Source organism: Echinops telfairi, unplaced genomic scaffold, assembly GCF_000313985.2.
Source record: "Echinops telfairi isolate 266 unplaced genomic scaffold, ASM31398v2 ScPeMD7_7466;HRSCAF=8504, whole genome shotgun sequence".
NCBI classification, from domain to species: Eukaryota; Metazoa; Chordata; class Mammalia; order Afrosoricida; family Tenrecidae; genus Echinops; species Echinops telfairi.
In genome coordinates, this window is record NW_022111366.1 from 7190544 (window position 1) to 7212031 (window position 21488).

The window sequence follows — 21488 nt, forward strand, 5'->3', positions numbered from 1 at the left end:
GGGGCGGGAAAGGTGTCCTCACAGAGCCCTGCCTAGTGACAGGCAGAGCCGTGTGTGTGTGTGTGTGTGTGTGTGTGTGTGTGTGTGTGTGTGTGCTTCCAAGAGGAGAGGACAGGGTGGGGTGTTAGGGGTCTGGGGAGCACCAGGTCCACCTCCTGGGAAGCTCTGTTTCAGGGAGTAAGTGGGTGGGGAGTCAGCTGTCTGCCCGGGACCCCAGGCTGAGTTAGTTCACAGGAGGAATGGAGCAGTTCCATAATGTGTGCTCTAACCACTCTGGGCACTGGCTCCTGGAGCCCCCCTCTCCTCTCCTAGCCCCCCTCCTCACCAAGCAGTTCTCTCCTTCTACCTTGGCTTCTGAGCACACTTGCTCTTCGCTGCTGCCCCCTCCCGCTCCACCCCGCTGACAGACTGTATCAGCGAATCCCTCAACAGTGTCACTTCCTTTTTTTTTTTTTTTATTTATTGCATGACTTATTTTTAGCCTGAATCAACTGCCTCCTACAAATGGAGTTCCTGATGAGACAGGGGTGGGCAGAACTATGTAAGTTATCTAGGGCTTGGCCTCCCAGCGTCCCTCGCCTGGTTCTTTTTCTGCACACGCATGTGTGTGTGTGAGCCGCTGGTCTCTTGGTCCCGAGCCGACAGATGATCACAGGCCTGGCAGGACCCAGCTAGGTGAAGAGTCCCGCAGGGCAAAAGGCAGACCAAGCTCAGCCTCACTCTGTCCCCGCAGGGCTGCGGAAGACTGCTTCGGCCGTCTTCTGGCCTCTGTCCCAGGGAAGAACACCGAAACTTGTCCCCGATGAAGAGAACTCTCCTGTTTCTCCTGGGGGTCTACGTGCTGTCCTCCTGCAGGGCAGAGGAGGGGCTGAACTTCCCCACCTACGATGGCAAGGACCGAGTGGTCAGCCTCACGGAGAAGAACTTCAAGCAGATTCGGAAGAAATATGACCTGCTCTGCATCTACTACCACGAGCCCGTGCCTGCAGACAAGGTGGCGCAGAAACAGTTCCAACTGAAGGAAATTGTCCTTGAGGTAAGCAGGGGACATGCTTCCTACACTGTCGAAGTGAGCCTGGGGGCCTAGCGGCCTGGGTTTGGCATCCCGAGGGCAGAGGGACTCAGTGCTTCGGGCTGTCTGCATTTCAGCCTCACGTAATGCATCTCAAGATCGTCTTAGTGCAAAGCTGAGATGTACACGCAATGCAGGGCGGGCCCAGACTCTTAAAACGGAGACTACAGGACATTGCACGATGCCTGGATCACATGTAAAGCCTTTCTCCCTACTGGCTTCTCAGTCTTCCCCAAGGTGATCGATCGTCCGGTCCCTTGTTTCTCTGACTGTGACAACTCTTGTTAAGCTGGGTCACTGAAATAAACTCTGGGAGCATTTGTGGATTTCACTCCAGGTCCTGTTCCCCAACTTCTGCTCTCTTCCAGTCCCCCACGATCCTGGAGAAAGGGAGGTCATTTGACCTTGCTGCTCAGGACAGGTCAGGGGGGGACTATCACTCATTGATTTTCTCCTCTGGCGAGCTGGTTTCGATCAGCCTTGCGCAGTGCACGTGTGTGAAGAGCTTTACTGTACCTTTATGAAACAGGCCTCGCGCCCCCCCCCCCCAACCCGCGCCCCCGCTCCCGTCTCTCTTTCAGAACATTTTTAGTAAGGGTTTAGAGGAGATGCTGAAGTCAGTTCTTATTTTATCTGCATGGCGTGCTCTGTTTCTAAACTGGCAGCGAGGCCCGTCCTCTAATCCTGTGTGCCCGTGCCCAGGCCCTGGCTCCTCCTGGACAGCTTAAGATCACTTACACTTCTGAGTGTCCGAAGGGGTTAAGAATTCCTCAGCAGGCCCCAGAGCCAGCCCGGCCCAGCGCCCGTCTGGGCAAGACCCCCAGCAGTTTAGTGACCAGCTCAACAAGAGAATCCAGGTTAATCAGTACCTGGATCACCAGAATTACCATGTAATACCCATGTGGGGTGGAATTCTCAGGGGGAAAAATAGACTCTACTAAATCCAGAAAAAGTATTCTGAATGCATGAAACATAACTTGGACGATTTAAAAAGCACTTCAGAATCCTGGTCAGATCATCATGCAAACATCTCTGTTTATAGGATTTGCACATGGTGGGTGTGCCCTAAAGGGAGTTCTCGGTGACAATGGTCCTTGCTCTAACAATGTCTCCACTTCGTATCCATCACCATGCCGTGCCTGTGCCCAAGTCCACGTACTTTCTCTTCAGTTTCCAATCGGGGGTCCCAGATGAAAGTCCAGTTCCCTCTGTGGGCTGCAAATAGAAGAGGAGCCGCTATTAGGGCTTTGCACCTCTGGTATAAATGGGAAAATCTCTGGCTGGGAAAACACAGGACGGTCAACACAGCTGCTGAGACTGAATTCATTATCGTGCTTATCTCACCCTGCAGGACAGTCACTAAGAAAGCTTCTATCTGGATATGAACTTGACATGTACAAGCTTCATATGTATAAAGTTTATATATTACATAATATAGTATATTAACATATCATACATGATCTACAAAGTATACAAATACTTCTGTCTTACACAAATATATGCCTTGGAGGCATCAGGACAGTTTCCCACTGTGTAGTTGACCTTGAATCTTCAGGGAGCCAGTGCAGTGCCTTCCCAGCTCTGTGCTCTTGGCTAGGAACACACGTGAACGTGCATCTCTGTGGCTCAGCTGTGGTGGATGCTCCGAGCTCGGCAGCTGCTCTGCGGGACAACCAGGAGGCTGTCTGCCCCGGCGAAGAGTGATGATCTCAGAGACCCTGCCCAGGGTCTATGAGTCCTGACACTGTGCTGCTTGTAGAATCAGATGAGCCAACATGCAAAGGGAGTTGGTTAAGCCTGTCCAAGCGGCCTACAGAAGCTGACATGCAATGGAACCACTTAGCCCTGAAGCACACAGCCCAGGAGGCACTGCTCGTGCAAATCTCCAAATTCTGGAGGAGCCTGCACCCATTAGTGAGGGTCTGTGGTGTGTGCTGGTATACCAAGCAGGCACAGGCTGTTTGTCCAGGGCAGGAACAGCACCAGTAACCCCATGGCTGGGAAGCGGGGGCGGGTGTGAGCCGCAAAGTTTTCTACGTGGCCAAAGCAAGTGTTTTTGTCCTCTGGCTCCCTTGGGCCCCCAATCCTGTGCTAGGCAAAGTGGGCTGTGTACCTGATGCAGGTTGGAAGGAGAAGAGGGAGTTAATGGAAGGACACATTCACCCAGCTATGCGGTGGAAGGCAGGGCACCTTACCCTCCTGGGAGGTCAGGACAGTGCTTTCAGCATTTTGGGGGTCATACTCCACAATGACCCGGTGGCCATGAGCACACACAGGTTCACACACGCACAGAGAACTGAAACAAGAGTTTCATGGGGCCAATACTTATCTATAGGACCCATAGAACATTTCATCATCATTAATCTTTTCTGTTGTAGTCTATCCCAGGCTTGTCTATTCTATGTCACCTACACAGCACGAGAAGCGATCCCCTGCTCATTAAAGGGGTGTCCCTCTCTCGTGATGAGCTGCTGCCCTCGGTGAAAAGCCGGGCCTCAAGCAGCTGGTGTCCGTTCCTCACCACATAGGCCTGGCCCTGTCTGATACAACTTTACAGGCACCGAAACATGGGCGAAAGGGGACAGCCAACGGTGTACGATATGAAGATAAGAATACTTTATCATTTATCAAGGGCTCATGAGGGTGGGAGAGTAGGGGAGGGAGGGAAAAAGGAGGAGCTGATACCAAGGGCCCAAGGAGAAAGAAAATCTTTTGAAAAGGATGATGGCAACTTATGTACAAATGTGCTTGACACGATGGATGTGATGTATGGATTGTGATAAGAACTGTAAGAGCCCCAATGAAATGATTTATGTAAAATATTTTTCCAGGCACAAACTATAGGCAGCCATGTATATTTTGTGTGCTTTGAAGGATACCAGGGAGCCTTGGTGGTGTAGTGGCCTATGCACTGAGCTGCTAACCACAGGTCTGTGGTTCAAACCCACCAGCCATTCTTTGTTGGGAGAAAGATGAGCCTTTCTACTCTAACAGTCTCAGAAACCCACTGGGGCTGTTCAATTCTGTCCGATAGAGTCTGTATGAGTCAGAATCAACTAAATGGCAGAATGTGGTGGACGTAGGTTAAGGGATCTCAGTGAGAAGATTCAGAAAATGCCCCACCCCCAGGAAGCCCTGCCTGCCCTGCCGGTGAAGGGCCCTTTAAGTCCAGTCTAATTAGCCACCCCACCCCCACTCAGGCACTGGCTCTCTCCAACAACGTGTGGATACAGGGAAAGGAGTGCTCCCGGGGCTTCATCCCTAATATGGAAGAAGCTACACAAACACAAAGCTACAGTGCAACGGGGTCACTGTAACAGTGGAGCTATTTATAAGGTTCTCCGAGTGCAGAGGGCAGGGGAAGGGCTGACTCTGGGAGCCATGTGGAAGGTGTGACAGGGAAGAGCCGCTCTGTGAATAGGTGGGAATTTGCCAGGCAAATAAGCAAGGGGGAGGGGATGGATCTGCAAGAGCAAAGTTCTGATCCACCAGTCACCATCCAGTCAGTTGTGACTCAGGTGGGTCAGAGTAGAATGATGCTCCTTGAGACTCTCAGGGGCTGGTGTTTCAGAAGCAGATTGCCAGGCCTTTATTCTGCGGTACCGCTGGTTGGACTTGACCCTCCAGCCTTTCAGTTACCAGCCAAAATAGTAACCGTTTGCATTACCTAGGTTTCCAACATTCTTAGAGCTCTTAAATATATTTTCTACCCACTCATGTTTTCTTTGGGAGCCTGAGTGGCATCGTGGGTTATGGGTTGGGCTGTTCACTGCCAGGTCAGTTGTTTGAAGCCACCACCTGCCCCAAGGCAGAAAGATAAGGCTTTCTGTTCCCTTCAAACTTTACAATCTTGGAAACTCACCAGGGCAACTCTACTCTGTCCTCCTTGGTTATGAGCCAGGATCATCTGTTGGCAGTGGTTGTCTAAAGCTTTCTTCAAAGTGGGCCACGAGGGTTTCATCCCTATAGATTTTGATCCTACAGAGACAAATCCCTCTGGGATGTTTTCATACCTCCATTTTAGTTCCCTATTGAGAATAGGGTTTGATAAGGGAAAGGAGAGAAGGGAGAGGATGTAAAGACGCTAAAAGCTTAAGCAGAAAACAATCAAGTAAAATGACTGTGAGAAGCACCAGACTCAAACTCTGCTTCCCAATTTGGCCTCAGTCTAACTCTGGAGGCCCTGGGATCAGTGCATGGTGAACAGCTCTTCATGTTGTTGTTAGGAGCCATTGCATTGGCTCGGACTCACAGTGACACTCATAGTGCATGACAGAATGGAGCGCTGCCCGATCCTGTACCATCCTCACAATTGTTGTTACGTTTCAGCCCATTTTTGCAGCCACTGTGTCAATCCATCTCATTGAAGGTCTCCTCTTTTTCACCGAGGAGCCTTGGTGGTGTAGTGGCCTATGCGCTGAGCTGCTAACCACAGGTCTGTGGTTCAAACCCACCAGCCACTCTTTGTTGGGAGAAAGGTCTTTCTCTTTTTCACCGACTATACCGCACCTGGGCTCGTTTTGGTCTTGTCCTTTCAGCCAATGGAAGCGCCAAACGCGTTTCTCCATCGCATTATTAAGGTTGACGTCACATTGAGGAGGCAGCTCTTCCTCGGTCGTATTTTGAGTGCTTTCCAACCCGAGAGGCACATCCTTGCTCTAGATCAGACAGTGTTCTGCTGCTACTCGTCAGGGTTCTTTGTCACTTGGAAGCAGACAGTCTGTTCCCTCTTCTTCGTCTGTTTTTAATCTGGAAGCCTCACTGAAACCTGTTCACCATGGTGACCCTGCTAGTATTTGAACTCTTGTTGGCACAGCATGAGAGCCACCCCAGCACAGTAAACTGACAGAGGAGTGAGGAATCTACAGCTCTCTGCAGATATTCCATAAATGTTTGTTGAAGGAATGAAAAAAAGTGCTAGATCTCAAAAGAACGTCCTAAATCATGTAGTTTATTCTGAGCCATCATTGCGTACATGTTGCTCTGTAATGGCATGGTTTACCTAAGACTATACAGCTGGTAAGGGCACTCTTGATCCTCAAAATAGTGATACTAATTTAGAAATGGTAGAATATGTGGAAATAATAAAGACAGTAACCACTGAGATTCAGCATGGCTAAGGTATGGCAGATTTCTTCCAGTGCCTTCCTATGTACAAATCTTCCAGATTTCTTCCTAGGTACATACATTTTTTCTATTGGAATTATGACGTTTACACAGTTTCTGTTTCTTAGTCTTAAAAAAGTTTCCATTGCATTGTGAAAGTTTCAGTGCCATTAAATAATCTTTGTATGGTTTCTTTTCTTTCCCCAAATGATTTTAACACCAGCATAGTATTCTGTATAAAACACGCATTCTCAAAATAATTTTCCTATTTTTAGATACTGGTACAAATTTCAGGGTTTTTGAATTCTTTGTCTATTAAGGTTTTCGTGTGTGTTTAATTTTAATAAACCCTTTTACTGGGGGTTCTTACAGCTCTTATAGCAATTCATATATCCATTGTGTCAAGCACATTTATACATATGTTGGCATCATACTTTACAAAATATTTTCTTTCTACTTGAGCCCTTGGTATCAGCTCCTCATTTTTCTCCCTCCCCTACCCTCCCACCCTCATGAACTCTTGATAAATTATAAATTATTATTATTTTCATATCTTACACTGTCAGCTGTCTCCCTTCACCCAAGTTTCTAATGTTCATAACCATGGGGGTGGGGTGGGGGGGCTGTTATATGTCGATCATTAGGATCGGTTCCCCTTCTCTCCCCCCACCTTCCCCTACCCTCATGGTCTTGCTGCTCCCATTGTTCCTGAGGGCTTTATCTGTCCTGGATTCCATGTGTTGAAAGCTATTATCTGTACCAGTACATGCACCGGTCTAGCTGGATTTGTAAGGTAGAACTGGGGTCATGATAGGGGTGGGGAGTAACCATTAAAGAACTAGAGGAACATTGTGTGTTTCATCGGTTTTCATCTGTTTTAATGGTCATTTCTTTGATTACCTGATTGTTTTGTTTTTCCATAAAATTACTTGCCATTTTCTTTCATGAATTATTTTTCTGTACTTTCCCCCGCCCCCATTTTTCTATTGGGGTGGGGTGGGGTCAGCACAAATTATAAGAAGAGTTAAAATTTCACATGCTGTCTCCCTCAGCATCAACCAAGATAGCAAATGTAATCCCACCACAATGGCTAAATCCTACGAGCATCACAGGACTCAGAGACACGAGAGGAAGATATGGGTGATGAATTCTGTTTCTTTGATTCTGCTCACATCCTGCTCTAGGAATATCGCCAGAAAAAGTCCTCCAAATTCACCACTCTTCTCTCTGGTTGGAGTGCTTGAGAGCTGGTGTGCTCCGACATGAGTTTCCAAATTAGACAGGTTTGGATTCTGTTCCCAAGTGAAACACTCTCTGCATCTAGTTTCCTTGAATCAAGTGGAGGCCAGAGACACAGTGTTGTCAGGATTAAATGAGGTAGCACTACAAGAACACACCTCCTGGCACTAAGAATGTTCTCGACCGATGCTGCCAGCTTTGCAAGCCCAGACCCTCCATTTCAGTCAGGACTACAGACACAACCCAACAGCCAACCCCATGGTTTTACAGGCCACATCCAACAGCTCAGAGACTGGGGATATGGATGTCGCGTTGCTTATCCAGGACCAGCTGAACCCCAGGGTCACAGCTTCACGATGGCCCCCATGGTCAGCTCCCTATGGGCTCCCAGGCTGAGCTCGGTCCGTGTCTGGACAGTCAACAGCCTTGTCAATAGCAATTGTTATATGATGCCCCTTTCACATTTTAAGTCAAAGCCCACATGCTTGGTTTGCTTCTGACTCCGTTCAACTTGCACTTTCTTCCCCTGGACCCGTGTGTTGGAGTTTTCAGTCCAGATTATTTTAGGTAAGGTAAGGTTCACAGAGCTCAAGCGCACACTTTGGTAAGTTGTTGGTTTTGGATTGTGATTGTGATTCGAGTGAAGGTTCACAGAGCAGATCTTCAGTTTCACATTCAACAATTCACGCACATTTTGTTTCATCCCATTCTTTGCAACCCTCACTGAATCAAGTTCACACTGTGCACAGATGAACTAATTACTGATGGGTCAAAATAAAATGGAAGGACCGAATTGGTGCTATTGATATTAGTGTAGTAGGAAGGTGTCTAGGTGCCAGAAGGAGCCTGGGCTGGTCTTGCATGTGTTGATGGCATGCACATGAGCAGTCCCCCAGCTCTCTGGAAATGGGGTCATGCTTCTCTCTAATACCTAAGCCAAGGATGGAGAACCATCTACTCCTTGCACACATCACTCCCCCCCGCCCCCAAACACATGGGTCTCATCCCTGGCTCCAAAGCCCACATCCTTCCCTCTACACGAGGCCACCTCTGGGGAACCAGCATTCTAACCTGAAAGAGAAGGCAGGGAAAGGACTAACCTCGTCGCACTCCGCTCCACACGTGCAGAGACACGACTTCACGGCAGCTCAGCCATCTCTGGAAGGAAAGGGGGCAGGAGACCCACACAGGCCTTCAAGCTCCATTTCAGGATCTCTGGACACAGCATACTCAAAGTGAATGCTGACACGTGGGCATGTGTTTGGGGGTGCAGATTATGAGGGATGGAGAAACCAAATCGACCAGTTTGCTACCAATACAGCTTTTTATTCTTAATTAAGGAAGATGTACCCAGGACATGTTAGCGAGTTTTACAGCATGAAAACAAGCATTGTGAATCCTTTCATAGAAACAGCCATTCATCAAACCTTCGCGGCAGTTAGCAGGCCCTCAGCTTAGCTTAGCATGAAGAAAGGGAAGGATGGGTGGACGGGTGGATGGCGAATGGACAACTTATGACATACTGGGAATGGCAAAAACTGGTTCATTTGCTTGAGGTGAGGGAAGTCCCTTGGACTGGCAAGCCTCCTGGGCCTTGGCACAAAATAGTCGTGTCCTCCCTGGTAGCTGCCCACCAGGCTGACCTGCAGCTGCTGTTGTTCTTCAGTTGGCAGCAGTTAGAGTTCAAGGTCTGATGCTACTCTCAGCAGCAGTTAGGGTTCAAGGTCTGATGCTACTCTCAAAGTCTCCCCAAAGCTGTGGGGGTAACTCTGCTGTCATTCTTTCACAACCTGCCCCAAGGCCCTCTCCAAATCCCTCTCAGATAGGTGATGACAGGGTCACCATTGGAAAATGCCCCCGCACCCCCACCCCTTCTTCTCAGACAGGTGTGTCACTGTGACCAGTTTTCCAGTGTAGGTAAACACCGATACCTTTCAGCAGGGTTGATCACGCTACTCGTGGGGGATGCTCCCTCGTCTGTGACAAAATCAGAAAGCAGAAGGTCGCTGGGTTCTGCCTCAGCTCAGTCAATGTCTCACAGCCCCTGCTCTCCACCAGCCACTGCCCCGGGAGTTCTGAGCCCCTTTCTCTGCTCCTGGCTCGCTCTCTGAGTTGATCTGTGCATCTCTTTGGGCAGAGCGACTGCACCCTGGCCAGAGTCTGTGGTCCACCCAGCATTGCCAGCCCACTTCAAGGTCACAGACTTGACCTTGACACATCAGACGCAGGTGAAGTAGTGGTTCTTGGGAAAAGCAGAGGACAGGAAGTCAGAGCCCCTGAACTGGGGGTGTTTCTTTTCAATTCCCTGCATTTGGTCCCTGGGCAAGTCACGGAGATTCATCTTGTTTCACTCATCTGCGAAATCAACTGCCTCAGCGAATTGACAGGAGCTCAGGAAAGGGAGAGAAGGTGCTGAACCGGTATCGAGTTTAAGGACAATTAGCTTTTGGATACTCAAAATGCCTACTCAGTAACCAGAGCAATTGTGTCACCTGGGGGTTGTTGGAAGTGCAGAATCTCCGGCCTCACCCTAGAATCTGAGCCTACATTTATTTAATCAGGACCCTGGGTGTCTAACAGATGCACGAAAGTTGAAGAGAACTGGTGCCTCTCCCTTGGCTTGCTCACAGATGCCCAGAGTCCTGTTGCCCGTTGATCTTTGCTCTGTGGAATGCCCTGAATGGTGCTGCTCTTGTCAACTGGTCTCTGGTTTGAAGGGGCTGCGGGGCTTCTGCTATGGGGCTCAGCCGCTCTCCCAGGGGTCTTCCTGCTGAAGCCTGCTCTCACAGTCAGTGAAGGGCCTTGTGGCATCCTGGGAAGAGCATGAACTGGGTCCTTGGGAAGCCTTCCCCAACTTGAGAGATTTCCTGCGGAGTGCCCACAATCCTAAGGCCAGAGCAGAAGGCGTCCTTCTCTGTACCATTAGGTCCAGCTTACCCCCAGCGGCCCAGGAGTTGATCGATGCGGGACAGCAGCACGTGTGCAGAGAAGAACTGTGCTCAGGGGTTGGCCACGGCTGCTTTTTAAGGAGTCACTCGCTAGGCCTTTCTCACAAGGGACCTCTGGACGGACTCGAACTGCCAACCTGCAGTAGGCAGCCAAGCACATTAACCTGTAGCACCACGTGGCATAGTGGGTTACACCCAAGGTTGCTAACTTCAAGGTGAGCAGTTTGAAACCAACCACCGCTTCTCAGGCGAAAGAAGAGGGTTTTTACTCCCACCGGGATTTATAGTCTCAGAAACCCCCAGAGGCAACCTCAGTGGCATAGAGGTTACGAGTGGGTCTGCGCTCCACAAGGTCAGCAGTTCGAAACAAACAGGGGCCCCTCGGGAGAAAGACAGGACTTTCTACTCTGGTAAAGAGTTACAATCTCGGAAATTCACAGGGGCAGCTCGACCCTGTCCTATAGGGTCACTGTGAGTCAGTACAGACTCAACGGCAGTGAGTTTGTTTGGGATAGGGTCGTTTTGAGCCGAAATTGACTTCATGGCAGTGAGAGGGCTCGACTCTTAGGTCAGAGTCAAGGATTCCCCTTCAGAGAGGAAGATGTGGTTGCGTCACATTCCCCCCCAAAAGAGGTACCTCTGAGAACTCCAGATGGACACGAATGTGGGACGCTAAGATATTACTGTGTGTAGCAGAAAGCGGTGGAAAGGCAGGTGTCTTTGAGCAAACTGGAGAGCGTTTCATATCGTGAAACTAAGTCTTATAAACCCCTGAGTAGAAATATTCACGATGACATTTATTCACCAAATATTCAATCACTGCTCCCTTACAACGAATCAGATGACATGCCCCCTGATATTGAAGGACATGTTCTTTTAGCTGTGACGGGCACTCTCTTCCTTCAGGTCTGCGTGTAAATGTCACCTTTCAAAGACGTCCTCGTTGCAACCACCTATTTAAATATATAAACCACTCTCCCAACACCTCTTTGATCTCCTGCCCCAATTCAAATTTCTCCCTGTTGATCCTGCTGCCTGGCGCTCCCCTGCGGAATGTGAAATGCACAAAGGCAAGGGCGTGGTTCTCTTCAGTGCACCTCTCTCTTGCCTGACTCACAGTGGGCACTTAACAAGATGTGCTGAATGAATGTTGATGAACAGAAGGGGAAAGTAGAAAGAGGAAATTACACGAAACTTTGCATATGCCCTTTGCATTGAATAGCCAGGCTATTCAATTCCCAGGACATATTCTCACACTTCAAAGAAGTGAGCCTGGAGATTAGGGTGGCAGCCCCCCACCCCCGAGTCACAAAACTACAGAAGGTCAGAGCTCGAGGCAGGATTTGCACCCACATTTATTTGGTTCTAAATGCAATATTCTCTTCCACTCCGTCAATAGTGGAAGGATCGTTCCTGTTTGTAAATGGTGCTGACTGACAAAGGGACAAGTGTCTTTTTCTGGATTTTCACTTGCTCTTGAGTGATGCTTAATTGCACAGCCAGACTGTGGTGAACTGTGATGACCAGAGTGAGTGAGTAAATGCGCCATTTATATTTACTGGATATTTGATTGGCAGATAGGTGAGTGGATGGAGAAAGGAGAAGACCAGGTGCTATAAATGCTGCCTAACCGAATACTTAGCTCTCCTTGATGGCTTTCATATTTTGATGAATTATCTCATAATATTATTAAGAGCTCTGGTGACAAAGTAGTTATGCATTGGGCTGCTAACCACCAGGTCAGAAGTTCAAAACCACCAGTTGCTCCGAGGGAGACACACCGGACTTTCTACCCTTGTATAGAGTTACAGTCTAGGAAACCCATAGGGACGGTTCTAGTCTGTCCTAGAGGGTCATGGTGAGTCAAAATTGCCCAGTGACAGTAAGCGAATCTCTCCTTATTATTACCTTAAATACCGGGTGGTGTAATAATGAGTTAGACTGACTCTCAGGTTCAGGGAGCTGTTTGTCACCCTTGCTTATTGTTGCTGGGTGCTGTCGATGCTAATGCACAGTGACCCCAGGTGGCAGAGGGGGACCGCCCCCCCAAATTTTCCAGGCAGTACTCTTTATGGGAGCAGCCTGCCAGGCTTTCTCCCTCAGAGAGGCTGGTGGGTTTGAACCATTATCCAGTGTGGCCCAGGGCTCCTGAGTACCCAGAAAGCAGCCAAAGCAGAATCCCTCCTTCCTCTTTCTTCCTTCCTCTTTTTCCCTCTCTCCTTCTCTCCTCTCTCTCTCTCTTTCTTTCTTTCCCATGGCTCCCTCAGCTGAAATGAAATAGTTATATGGCCTAGAAAGAACCCCCTGGACCCTGTAAGGCTGACCCACCTTCCAAGTCTCCTCAGCACTGGCTAATGTCCCATCGGTTGCCTTTCTAACCGCCCCAGAGAGGGAGGCAAAATGAAATTGCTGGACCCCAGTATGCCTGCAGATGGAGCGATGTGGGAACACTACGCAGAGAATAGCACACCAACATGATTCCAGGTATCTTTTCCAACTGTTCGCTGCCCAAAGATGGCGCGCTCCAAACTCCCACCTGCTTCCCTAGGAAAAATCAGATGAGGTCAGGCTTATTTTGGTTTGGCGTTGAGAACGCATCCAAGCAGACAGCCGTTCCTCACTCAGATGGTGCATGCCCATACCGCCCCCATGAGTCGGTTCCTGGTAACTTCATGTGTGTCGGAATAGAACTGCACATGGTAGCACTACACAGGTGGCTGCTTTTTGTGGAGGCAGATGACCAGACCTTTCTTCCAAAGCATCTCTGAGTAGACTCAAACCACCCACCAGTGGTTAACAGCTGAGTGCCTCCGCTCTTGGCACCATCCAGGGACTCCTACAGACGCATGTTGTTGTTGCGTACTGCTGAGTCGGTGCCAACTTACAGTGACCAAACTCTGACCACACACCAGCACTCCCCACCCCTCTCTCCCACTCCTGTTCAGTCTGTGTGTCTACCCAAACTTCTATTCCTAGGTCAACCCAGAGAGCAGGAGGGTGGGGGTGGCAGGGTCTGCCTCTGTTGCCTTTAACTCTTGCAGACCTCCTAAGGTCCTTCCTGGCTCCCTCGTCTTTGGTCAAGCTCCATCTCACTGCCCACAGCCTCCCGCTTCGCCCAAGGTGCCACTTGTCTGTGCTCCAGCCAATGGCCTCTCCTTCTTCCATACCCCTCTCACCCACGGTGACCATCGAAGAACGTTTTTTTGCGTGAAAACTTGTCCTTGGCTTTTTACAATGGTGGTCTCATAGCATACTTATCCTTGCATGGTTGTTTCATTTCCCGCTGCATAACGCCCTCCAGGTTCTTCCATGTTCACATCCGAGACGAACCTGGATTCGTGGTTATTCTCTCATGCTGTGTGATGTTACACCGTGTGTATTTATCTGTTTCCCCCCCGGCTGGGCACGTAGGCGGTTTCCATCGTTCTGCGACAGCGAACCCTGCTGTGACTGAGACGGGTGTGCACTGACCTCTTCATATCTAGGCTCATTCCAATCCCTAGGGTTACGTCTCAGAAACGCAATGTCCTGTAGGCTATCAACGGATGGCAGTGGGCTTGGGGTCTGGCTGTGCCAAGTGCAGGGATTGCTGGGTCACTGTTGTTTCTGGTCTCAGCTCTCTGAGGAAGCCCCCCACACCTCGCTCTCCACAATGGTTGCACCTTTTTTACAGCCCTCTGGCAGCACCCGTGTGCATGCTCCAATTGTAGTTCTCCCGCCGATGGATGAGTTTGCAGGGCGCTCCTTGCTTAGGAGCCGGAGCTCAGTGGAAGGAGAAGCAGCACTCTGCCAGAGTCTGGGCAGAGCGGGTTGCAGTGAAAATCTTCCTTTCCTTTATTCAGGAGACAACCGGAGCTCCACAAACCAGAAACCGCAGCGTTCCCAGGCGTTTTTAGACCCTTTGAACTTTCTTCTCTGAACACCCCTGCCTCACCCCCCTCCCCCACACTCCTCTTGCTCAAATAGATTATCTAGTCCTTGGAGCCCCAGCTTTCCACCCCTCCTAAAGCTGAACCTTTTGAAGTGGGAAGAGGAGGTCTCATGAAAGTCACGATTATAGACCTAATCGGATGCTCAGCCGTAAGATGCAACCATATGAAATAAGATTGGTCTCAGAATCCCATGATCATTCCTTATTTTTCTGTACAAGCAGCAGCCCCGCTCTTCTGCACTTCGCGCTTTGCTGGCTGGCGGAGAGGATGTTTGTATGATGATCAAGTTCGTCTTAGCACCCAGCCGAAACGACTCCTCCCGCCAAGGAAGCCTGCTTTCCCGCCCGCTCCCCCGCAGCCCACCAAGTCCGGCTCCTGTTCACAGAGGCTCTTCTCTGCAAATTGGCCTTCCTGGGCCAGAGTCACCCCGAGCAGCCACGAAGGAAAACGGCCAGCAGGCCATCTTGCAGCGTGATGGGCTGGGCGGCCAGAGCTGCCTCTGAATGCCCGCGTGCCTGTTCCAGGAGCGCCCGCCGGCTGCCTGGGTGCCCGTGCCAGGCGGGCCTCTCCTCACCATCTGCTGCCTGCTGGGCAGACAGACAAGCCAGGCAGGCCAACAGGTTCTCCTGCCTCTACCTTACAGCGCCACACACACAGCCACGCTGGCTCAGACCTTTTGCTCACCGGGCCACACTCCTCCGGTGGCCTTGGAGGTGCCTCCAACTTGTGGCGACCCCACGTGTGCCTGAGTAGAGTGTGCTCCTTAGGGATCGCCGGGCCTTTCTTCCAAGGTGCCCTTTCCATTAGCAAGCAAGCACCCAGGGACCCCGATGCGAGTCACACACATCTGATTTATTTATAAAGGAAATGAGAACACCCAGGAGTGACAGGATGGACCGTGTGCACAGCTGAGCGCACAGTATCTCCGGACAAGGAAGCAGCTCAGAAGCATTTCGGGAGTGGTGCCTGGGCTGCCCCCGCTCAACTCGGTGACCGCTCCACCCCTCGATGTCTCCCTTGGGCAGGGGTAAACCTTCCTTTCTTCCCCATGGGGCCTTGGGGACAGGGACTGGCAGGTGTTTGCTGCTCAGCAAAGGGCTGGTCCCCAAGCTGCTACATGCCCGAAAGCACTTAGAGAACTTTCTCCACGCGAGTTAGTCATCCAGGACAGGCAGCTCTGGCCAGTAGCAGACGATCTCAGACAAACACTGGTCTGACTGGTCACAGAACTCAGCCAGGCAGGAATGGGCCCTTCCTCTGTTGGCCTTTAAAAACGGTGTTAGTGCTGTGTAATTCCCATAGCGTGCCAGTCAATGGTTTAATCCTAGGAAACAGAGCCGTGCAAGCGTCCCCACAATCAATGTTAGGACAGTTTCTTCTTTCTCACGCTCATTAGTACTCACTTCCCGTGGCCCCTGGCCATAACTTGAAGAAACTGTTCATCTAGTTACTGTCTCTGTAGATTTACCGATCCTGGATTTCATATCCAGAAAAACATACAACCAACCCATCCTACCCCTTCCCCCCCAAAAAATCCACAAAATAAACAAACAAGAAAACCTCAACAACAAACAAAATAACAGAGGAAAACCTTAATAATAATAAAAAGAGAGCAATATATATTAAAAACTAGAAGAAATGAAAAAGGGATTCAAAGGGAGAACAAATAATAAGGTGCTAAATGTTAACCTGACTACATCTGCAATAATCCTCTTTCCAGTGCGCTCGTCTGATAGCAGAGCTGCTCACTGGTCAGAGGGGTGGATTCTCCGGGGCTCCATGCTGCTCGTGCGTATGGGACTTTCACGTGGCATTCACAGCCTGCTGCCGATGGGTGCTTTTCTACATGCACTTAGCCGACACCTCACTTGTATGCCTGCCTGTTTGAAGACAAGCCTTTAAGACCCCAGATACTGTTCTTTCTGATAGCCGGGCACCATTTGGCTTCTTTACTACACTTTGCTACCACATCCATCTTTGGTGATCTCTTCTTGAGGGCAAGTATCGAGTAGGGCCACATCATAAGAGCGAATTGTTCTTTGATCGGGGCTATGGTGAAGAGCAAGCGCAAAATCCATTCATGTAAGTATGGTTTCTGCAGGTCCCTGCCCCACTTTAGGGACAACCTTATCACTTTATTTTAGAACATATACATCATGGGGCATATAGTCATTCTATTGAGAGCGTCATTGACTGAGCCAATAGTGTAGGATGTAAAATACTCGAGAAAAAGATGTGCAGGGTGGGAGAGACAAACCAAAGACCTCTCCTCCCAGTCTCCCGTTGAGGCAATCTCCTGAGCTGAAAGGAGCCCTGTTCTGGCAACGGTTTACATGCTCAGTTGTCAAAGGAAAGGTCGGTGGAACCAGCACGCCCAGGAGCTCTTCAAGAGAAAGGCCTGACCGTCTGCTCCCTAAAGCGTTTGGCAGCGTGGCAAACCCTGTACCGTGCAGTTCTCTTTTGTCAGAGGGGCCACTGCGTTGAAATCAGTGGCACCTAAGGACCACGATGACAACAACAACATGAGCTGAAGGCGCCCCTGTTTTTATTCTTAACGGAAGAACACCACATTCCCTCCTGAGACAGGGCTTGGTTCTGTCCATGCACGGGCCTGTAGGGAAGGTGACCACAGCACACCGATCGGCCACTCTCCAAAGTCCTAGGGCACCAGACTCCGCTGAGAAAAATGAGACAAGGATATGGCCTCGCCCTCGGTAGCACTCAAGTCTACTTTTAAAAAATCACCGTGGGTTGGGGGGAAGCATAAATGGAATCCGTTTTCCATTCCACAATTCGTCCCCCCTTTTTGTTTCAGGTCCTTGATTGCCGTTCCCACCATGTACCCCCCCACGCCCCCCCACTTCCTCCCTGGGTCTCCTGTTTCCACGCCTCCTTCTCCCCAACCCTCTCAACTTTGTTCTTCGTTACTTTTTAAGCATCCTGTTGCAAAGCTATTTTTAGCAGGGGAAAAAAACAAGCCTGACCTCAAGGCACAATCTCCCTCATTGAGTCTGCCTAGATCTCACAGAATGCTACCCAATGAACGCGTGTGACTTGCATGTCGGAGGCCCTGTAGACCGGTGGTGCTCTAGCTGTGCTGCCAGGACCAGCGGAGAATGCTACCCAATGAACGCGTGTGACTTGCATGTCGGAGGCCCTGTAGACCGGTGGTGCTCTAGCTGTGCTGCCAGGACCAGCGGCATCAGCGTCACCTCCAAAGTCATTGACATCAACTCGCTTCTGACTCCTGGAGAGTCAGCCAATACAGAGTGGAACTGCCCCTGTGGATTCTCAAGACTGTATATCTTCATGGGAGTAGAAAGCCTCCTCTTTCCCCTGCAGAGCATCTGGTGGTTTCAAACTGCTGACCTTTTAGTTAGCAGCCCGACGTGTAACCCACTACACGGCCAGGGCTCCTAGGATCTCTGAATCGGAAACTCTGAGCGAGGCCCAGCAACCTGGGTGTTCACAGACCCTCCCTCCACACAATGCTAATGCATGCTGAGGTGTGAGCCTGCCTGGCTTACAGTGACAGGGTTTGCCCCTAGTGGGCTGATAGGAACTAAGTACTTACATAAATCCTCAAAGCAGAACCGAAGCAGTTGCCCTGGAGTGGGAGCTGACATGTGGGTCACAGGAGTACTGTACTGCACAGGGTTATCCGGGGCGGGTCCTTTACAGGTAGAGTGCCAGTCCTTTCTTCTGAGCCACTGGTGGGCGCACTCGAACTGTGCTCCTTTCCGTTAGAAGAACGCACGCCACCCTTGCGTCGCTGTAGGTGGCACGGGGTTGGTTCCGACTCGGAGCAATCCTCTTCACAGCAGTGCGAAATCCTCCCTGACCCTAAACCACCCTTACAACGGTTATATTTGAATCCATCATTATAGCCATGGTGTGCATCCATCTTTTTGAAGGTCTTCTACCTAACGATTATTCCGGCAAAAACCAGACCTCATTTTTCATCCTAGAAAGTTGAGATGCCAGATGTTGTGATCTGTTCTGAGTCTCATATTGTTAAGTGTCAGAACCAGGGGTTGGATCCAGACCCCTCTAAGGCCCAGGTGCTTGGGGTAGAATGCGATAGATGAGAGCTTGGGCTGAGTAGCCGTGGGCCTGGTCCTATCCCAACATTGCAACTTGAGAGCTGTGTGAACCCAGGCCAGTTGATTAACCTCTCTGTGCCTCCATTAACTCATCTGTAGACCTCCATCCAGGGAGGTGTTCGTGAAGGTTCAAAAGATAACCCAGGTCAGGTAGTTAGAGCAGGACCTCGTCATTTAATGAACATTTAATAGGTTCTGCTTTTGTGGTGGTTGTTGTACTGTTTCTCGGCTTGGTGGAGTGAAAAGAACATGGGCCACTGGGTCTCTTCCCTAGCATCGACCACGTCCTATCCTTCCCTCCAAAGTGACAGCCCCCAAGGTGCCAATACAAACAGCCATCAACTCCTTCTCCCCCAGGGCTTCCGCAGACTACCCCATCCAGCCTCGAGAGCCAGATGCCATTGGGTCGACCCAACTCCTACAGACCTTCGGGGTGTCAGAGTGCAGCTGTGCTCCCTAGGGCTTTCAAGGCTTATTTTTCAGAAGCAGATCACCAGGCCTTTCTTCTGAAGCACCTATGCCTGTCCTCTACCCACCACCTTCTCCATTAGCAACAGAGCATCTTCACTGGCGCCACCACACTACTCACTGAGGCATCAAAAAAGAGTCTGTCCCACCGCCTGGGCCTGCCTTCTCCAGTGGACACAGCACGTGTGTCCCTCCCCCTTCCCCTACTCCTCTCCCCTCCCCACCTCCCTCCGGCAGGCTATACATAGCCCAGGCCTGATTTGAGGGTGGTGAAAAGTGACAGGAGATTACCGGAGCTAAACGTGGGCTCTCCAGTTTCAGGGCAGGACATACAGTTGTTGAACTGCTTGACATGTTGCCAGGTGGTATCAGGGACAGTGGGTAAAAACAGCCGCTTGACTCTGGGCTTACAAGGAAAGATGAGGATTGGAGCCAGAGTATTTTTAATGCCTGGCCTGAGGGATGCTCACTTTGAGCAAAGATCCGTGACATATTCCCTCAGGGATCCTCCAGTTGGGATGTTTTCTTCTCTCTCAGATCCTTGATACTGCGGTGAAGACAGAGTGGGCCTCCTTCAGAGAAGGTTTGGGCTCTGCCCCTGGGTGGACCTTGTGTGAACATCGCCTCCCTCCCGATAGAACCATTCCTCTTTCCTATGCTACCCGACCCCTCCACCTTCTCTCTGACCTTCAAGTAATGCAGTGTTCTCCTCCATGAAGGCCGCTCTCAGGAAGTGGCGCACATGGACCTTCCTTCCTCTAGTCTCTAGATAAGGCTTGCTAAAACTCTGCTGAGCAGACTGGGTTTGGAGGACAGACATAGACATAGAGGGTCCCAAGGAGGCCTTGGTCATACCAACAGTGAACGGGCTGGACTGCTAACCGAAAGGTTTAAGTCCAACTAGAGGTGCTTCGGAAGAAAGGCCTGGTAACTTATTTCAGAAAACTCTGCCACCGAAGCGCAGCTCTATTCTGACACGCACCGCACGTTGAGTGGGGCCAGGTTGAGCATCTTTGCGTGCTGTGCTCTGGGCAGGGGCCGTCACGTCGGCACACAAGGAACGTGCCATCCCTGGCTGCTGTGCTCATTGGCCCCTCCCTTCACAGGCAAATGTCTTGAACAAGTGATCCGCAGCTGCTCTCCCATGTCCTCGTCACCCACTCAACTGGAGTCCCAGGGCTTTGGCTTCTCTCCCAGTGCCTCTCTGAAAGGTCACGCATGCATGACTTACTGACCCTGAAATGAGAGCCCTCCTGGTGGTCCCATCCCTCCTGGACTCCCTGGGGCAGTGGGCACGGCCACTCTCCGCGGGCGCTCCTCCCCACCAGTGACTTCAGAGTCACGTCCTGGAATCGTTCTCATCTCCCTGCTTCCACCCTCTGCTTCCTACTCAGGCTCCTCTTCCGGCGCTCACCTTCTGCAAGACAGCGTGACCTTGACCGAGTCGTGCTCTGTGTACACTCTCCTCCCCAAAGGTGACCCCACTTGCCCTCCTTTACCCCTCACCTCCACAGCTCTGGTCTGGACCCTCCCTGAGCTCTTGGGACTTCCTCCACTGCCATGGATTCATTGCCTCCAAATCGAGCCTGTGAGCCCTATTTTCAGTTCTGACATGCTTTCCTGATACCCCCTTCTGTCCTTCCTCTGTTCCCTGCCTGCAGCCTCTCAGCCACTCCTGCTGCTCTCATTTGGTCCTCTCCTTTGGCCTCCCACCTCTCTCTCTCCAAGACAAGGGAGCGTTGGGGGTCCCGCTGGTCCCCTCCTTGTGCCATCATCGGCACCATTGGCTTCTTCTCCACCCACTGCCAGCATCTTCAAGTCCTCTCCCGCGCAGACCACAGCATCAGCCTCCAGTTGGGTCTTCTCTCCTTTGCCTTCTTCTTTCTGTCCATCTGATGTACGCCTTGAGCAATCCCTCCCCAGGGTCACAGCATTCTCCTCACAAATCGGCCCATCCTGAGTCCCTCGTCCTGATTCTCCAAGCCCTCCGCATTCTTTGGCTAACATGCCTTAGACTCACTCACTACTCCTTGCGGAGCAGGCTCACTGCTGTCAAGTCAATTCTGACTCAGCACAACCTGACAGACAGAGGAGAACCACCACCCCCCACCCGCTACCCCCCAGGCTGTCAATCACGGCAGGAGCAGAGAGCCTCAGCTTTCTTCCGAGGTGCAGTCGGTCGTTTTGAACCATTGAACTGTTGGTTGGCAGCCAGATGCCTAACCCCCAGTGCCCATTGGCACCTCCAACCCTTTGCTTATGCTGACTCCCCTCCTGGAGCTCCCCTTGCTCCCCTATGCCTATCCACACACTTCTTCCACGCAGTCTCACTTTTCACTCTTTAAATCATGTCACTAATCCTTTTTGAGATGGGCTCTGCCCACGTACTATACTCGCTGCTGGAGGTAGCCTGGGAATCACACCGACCCGAGCGCTGCCCTCACAGAACATCCAGACTCTCAAATGGATTTTTGGTAGACAAAGTCATATACGTTAATTTGCAACTTTAAATTGAGAAAGGATTATGGGAGAAAAGCCCAGGGTGGTTTGAGCATGTGCAAAAAGCAGTCCCAATGCAAATGGGGAGTCCAGGGAATGCTTTCTGGGCAACGGGCATTGA

The 21488-nt window shown here is 50.7% G+C and overlaps 1 protein-coding gene across 1 annotated transcript in view; it reads left to right on the forward strand.

Annotated features, from left to right (window-relative positions):
• Window positions 1-565: 565 nt before the first annotated feature.
• Window positions 566-21488, forward strand: part of CASQ2 (calsequestrin 2) — a 78175-nt gene continuing 57252 nt past the window's right edge. The window contains exon 1 of the mRNA XM_013007783.3: window positions 566-1036. Within this exon, the coding sequence (XP_012863237.1) occupies window positions 803-1036 (234 nt within the window). The 5' untranslated portion in view covers window positions 566-802. The remainder of the gene's footprint in view (window positions 1037-21488) is intronic.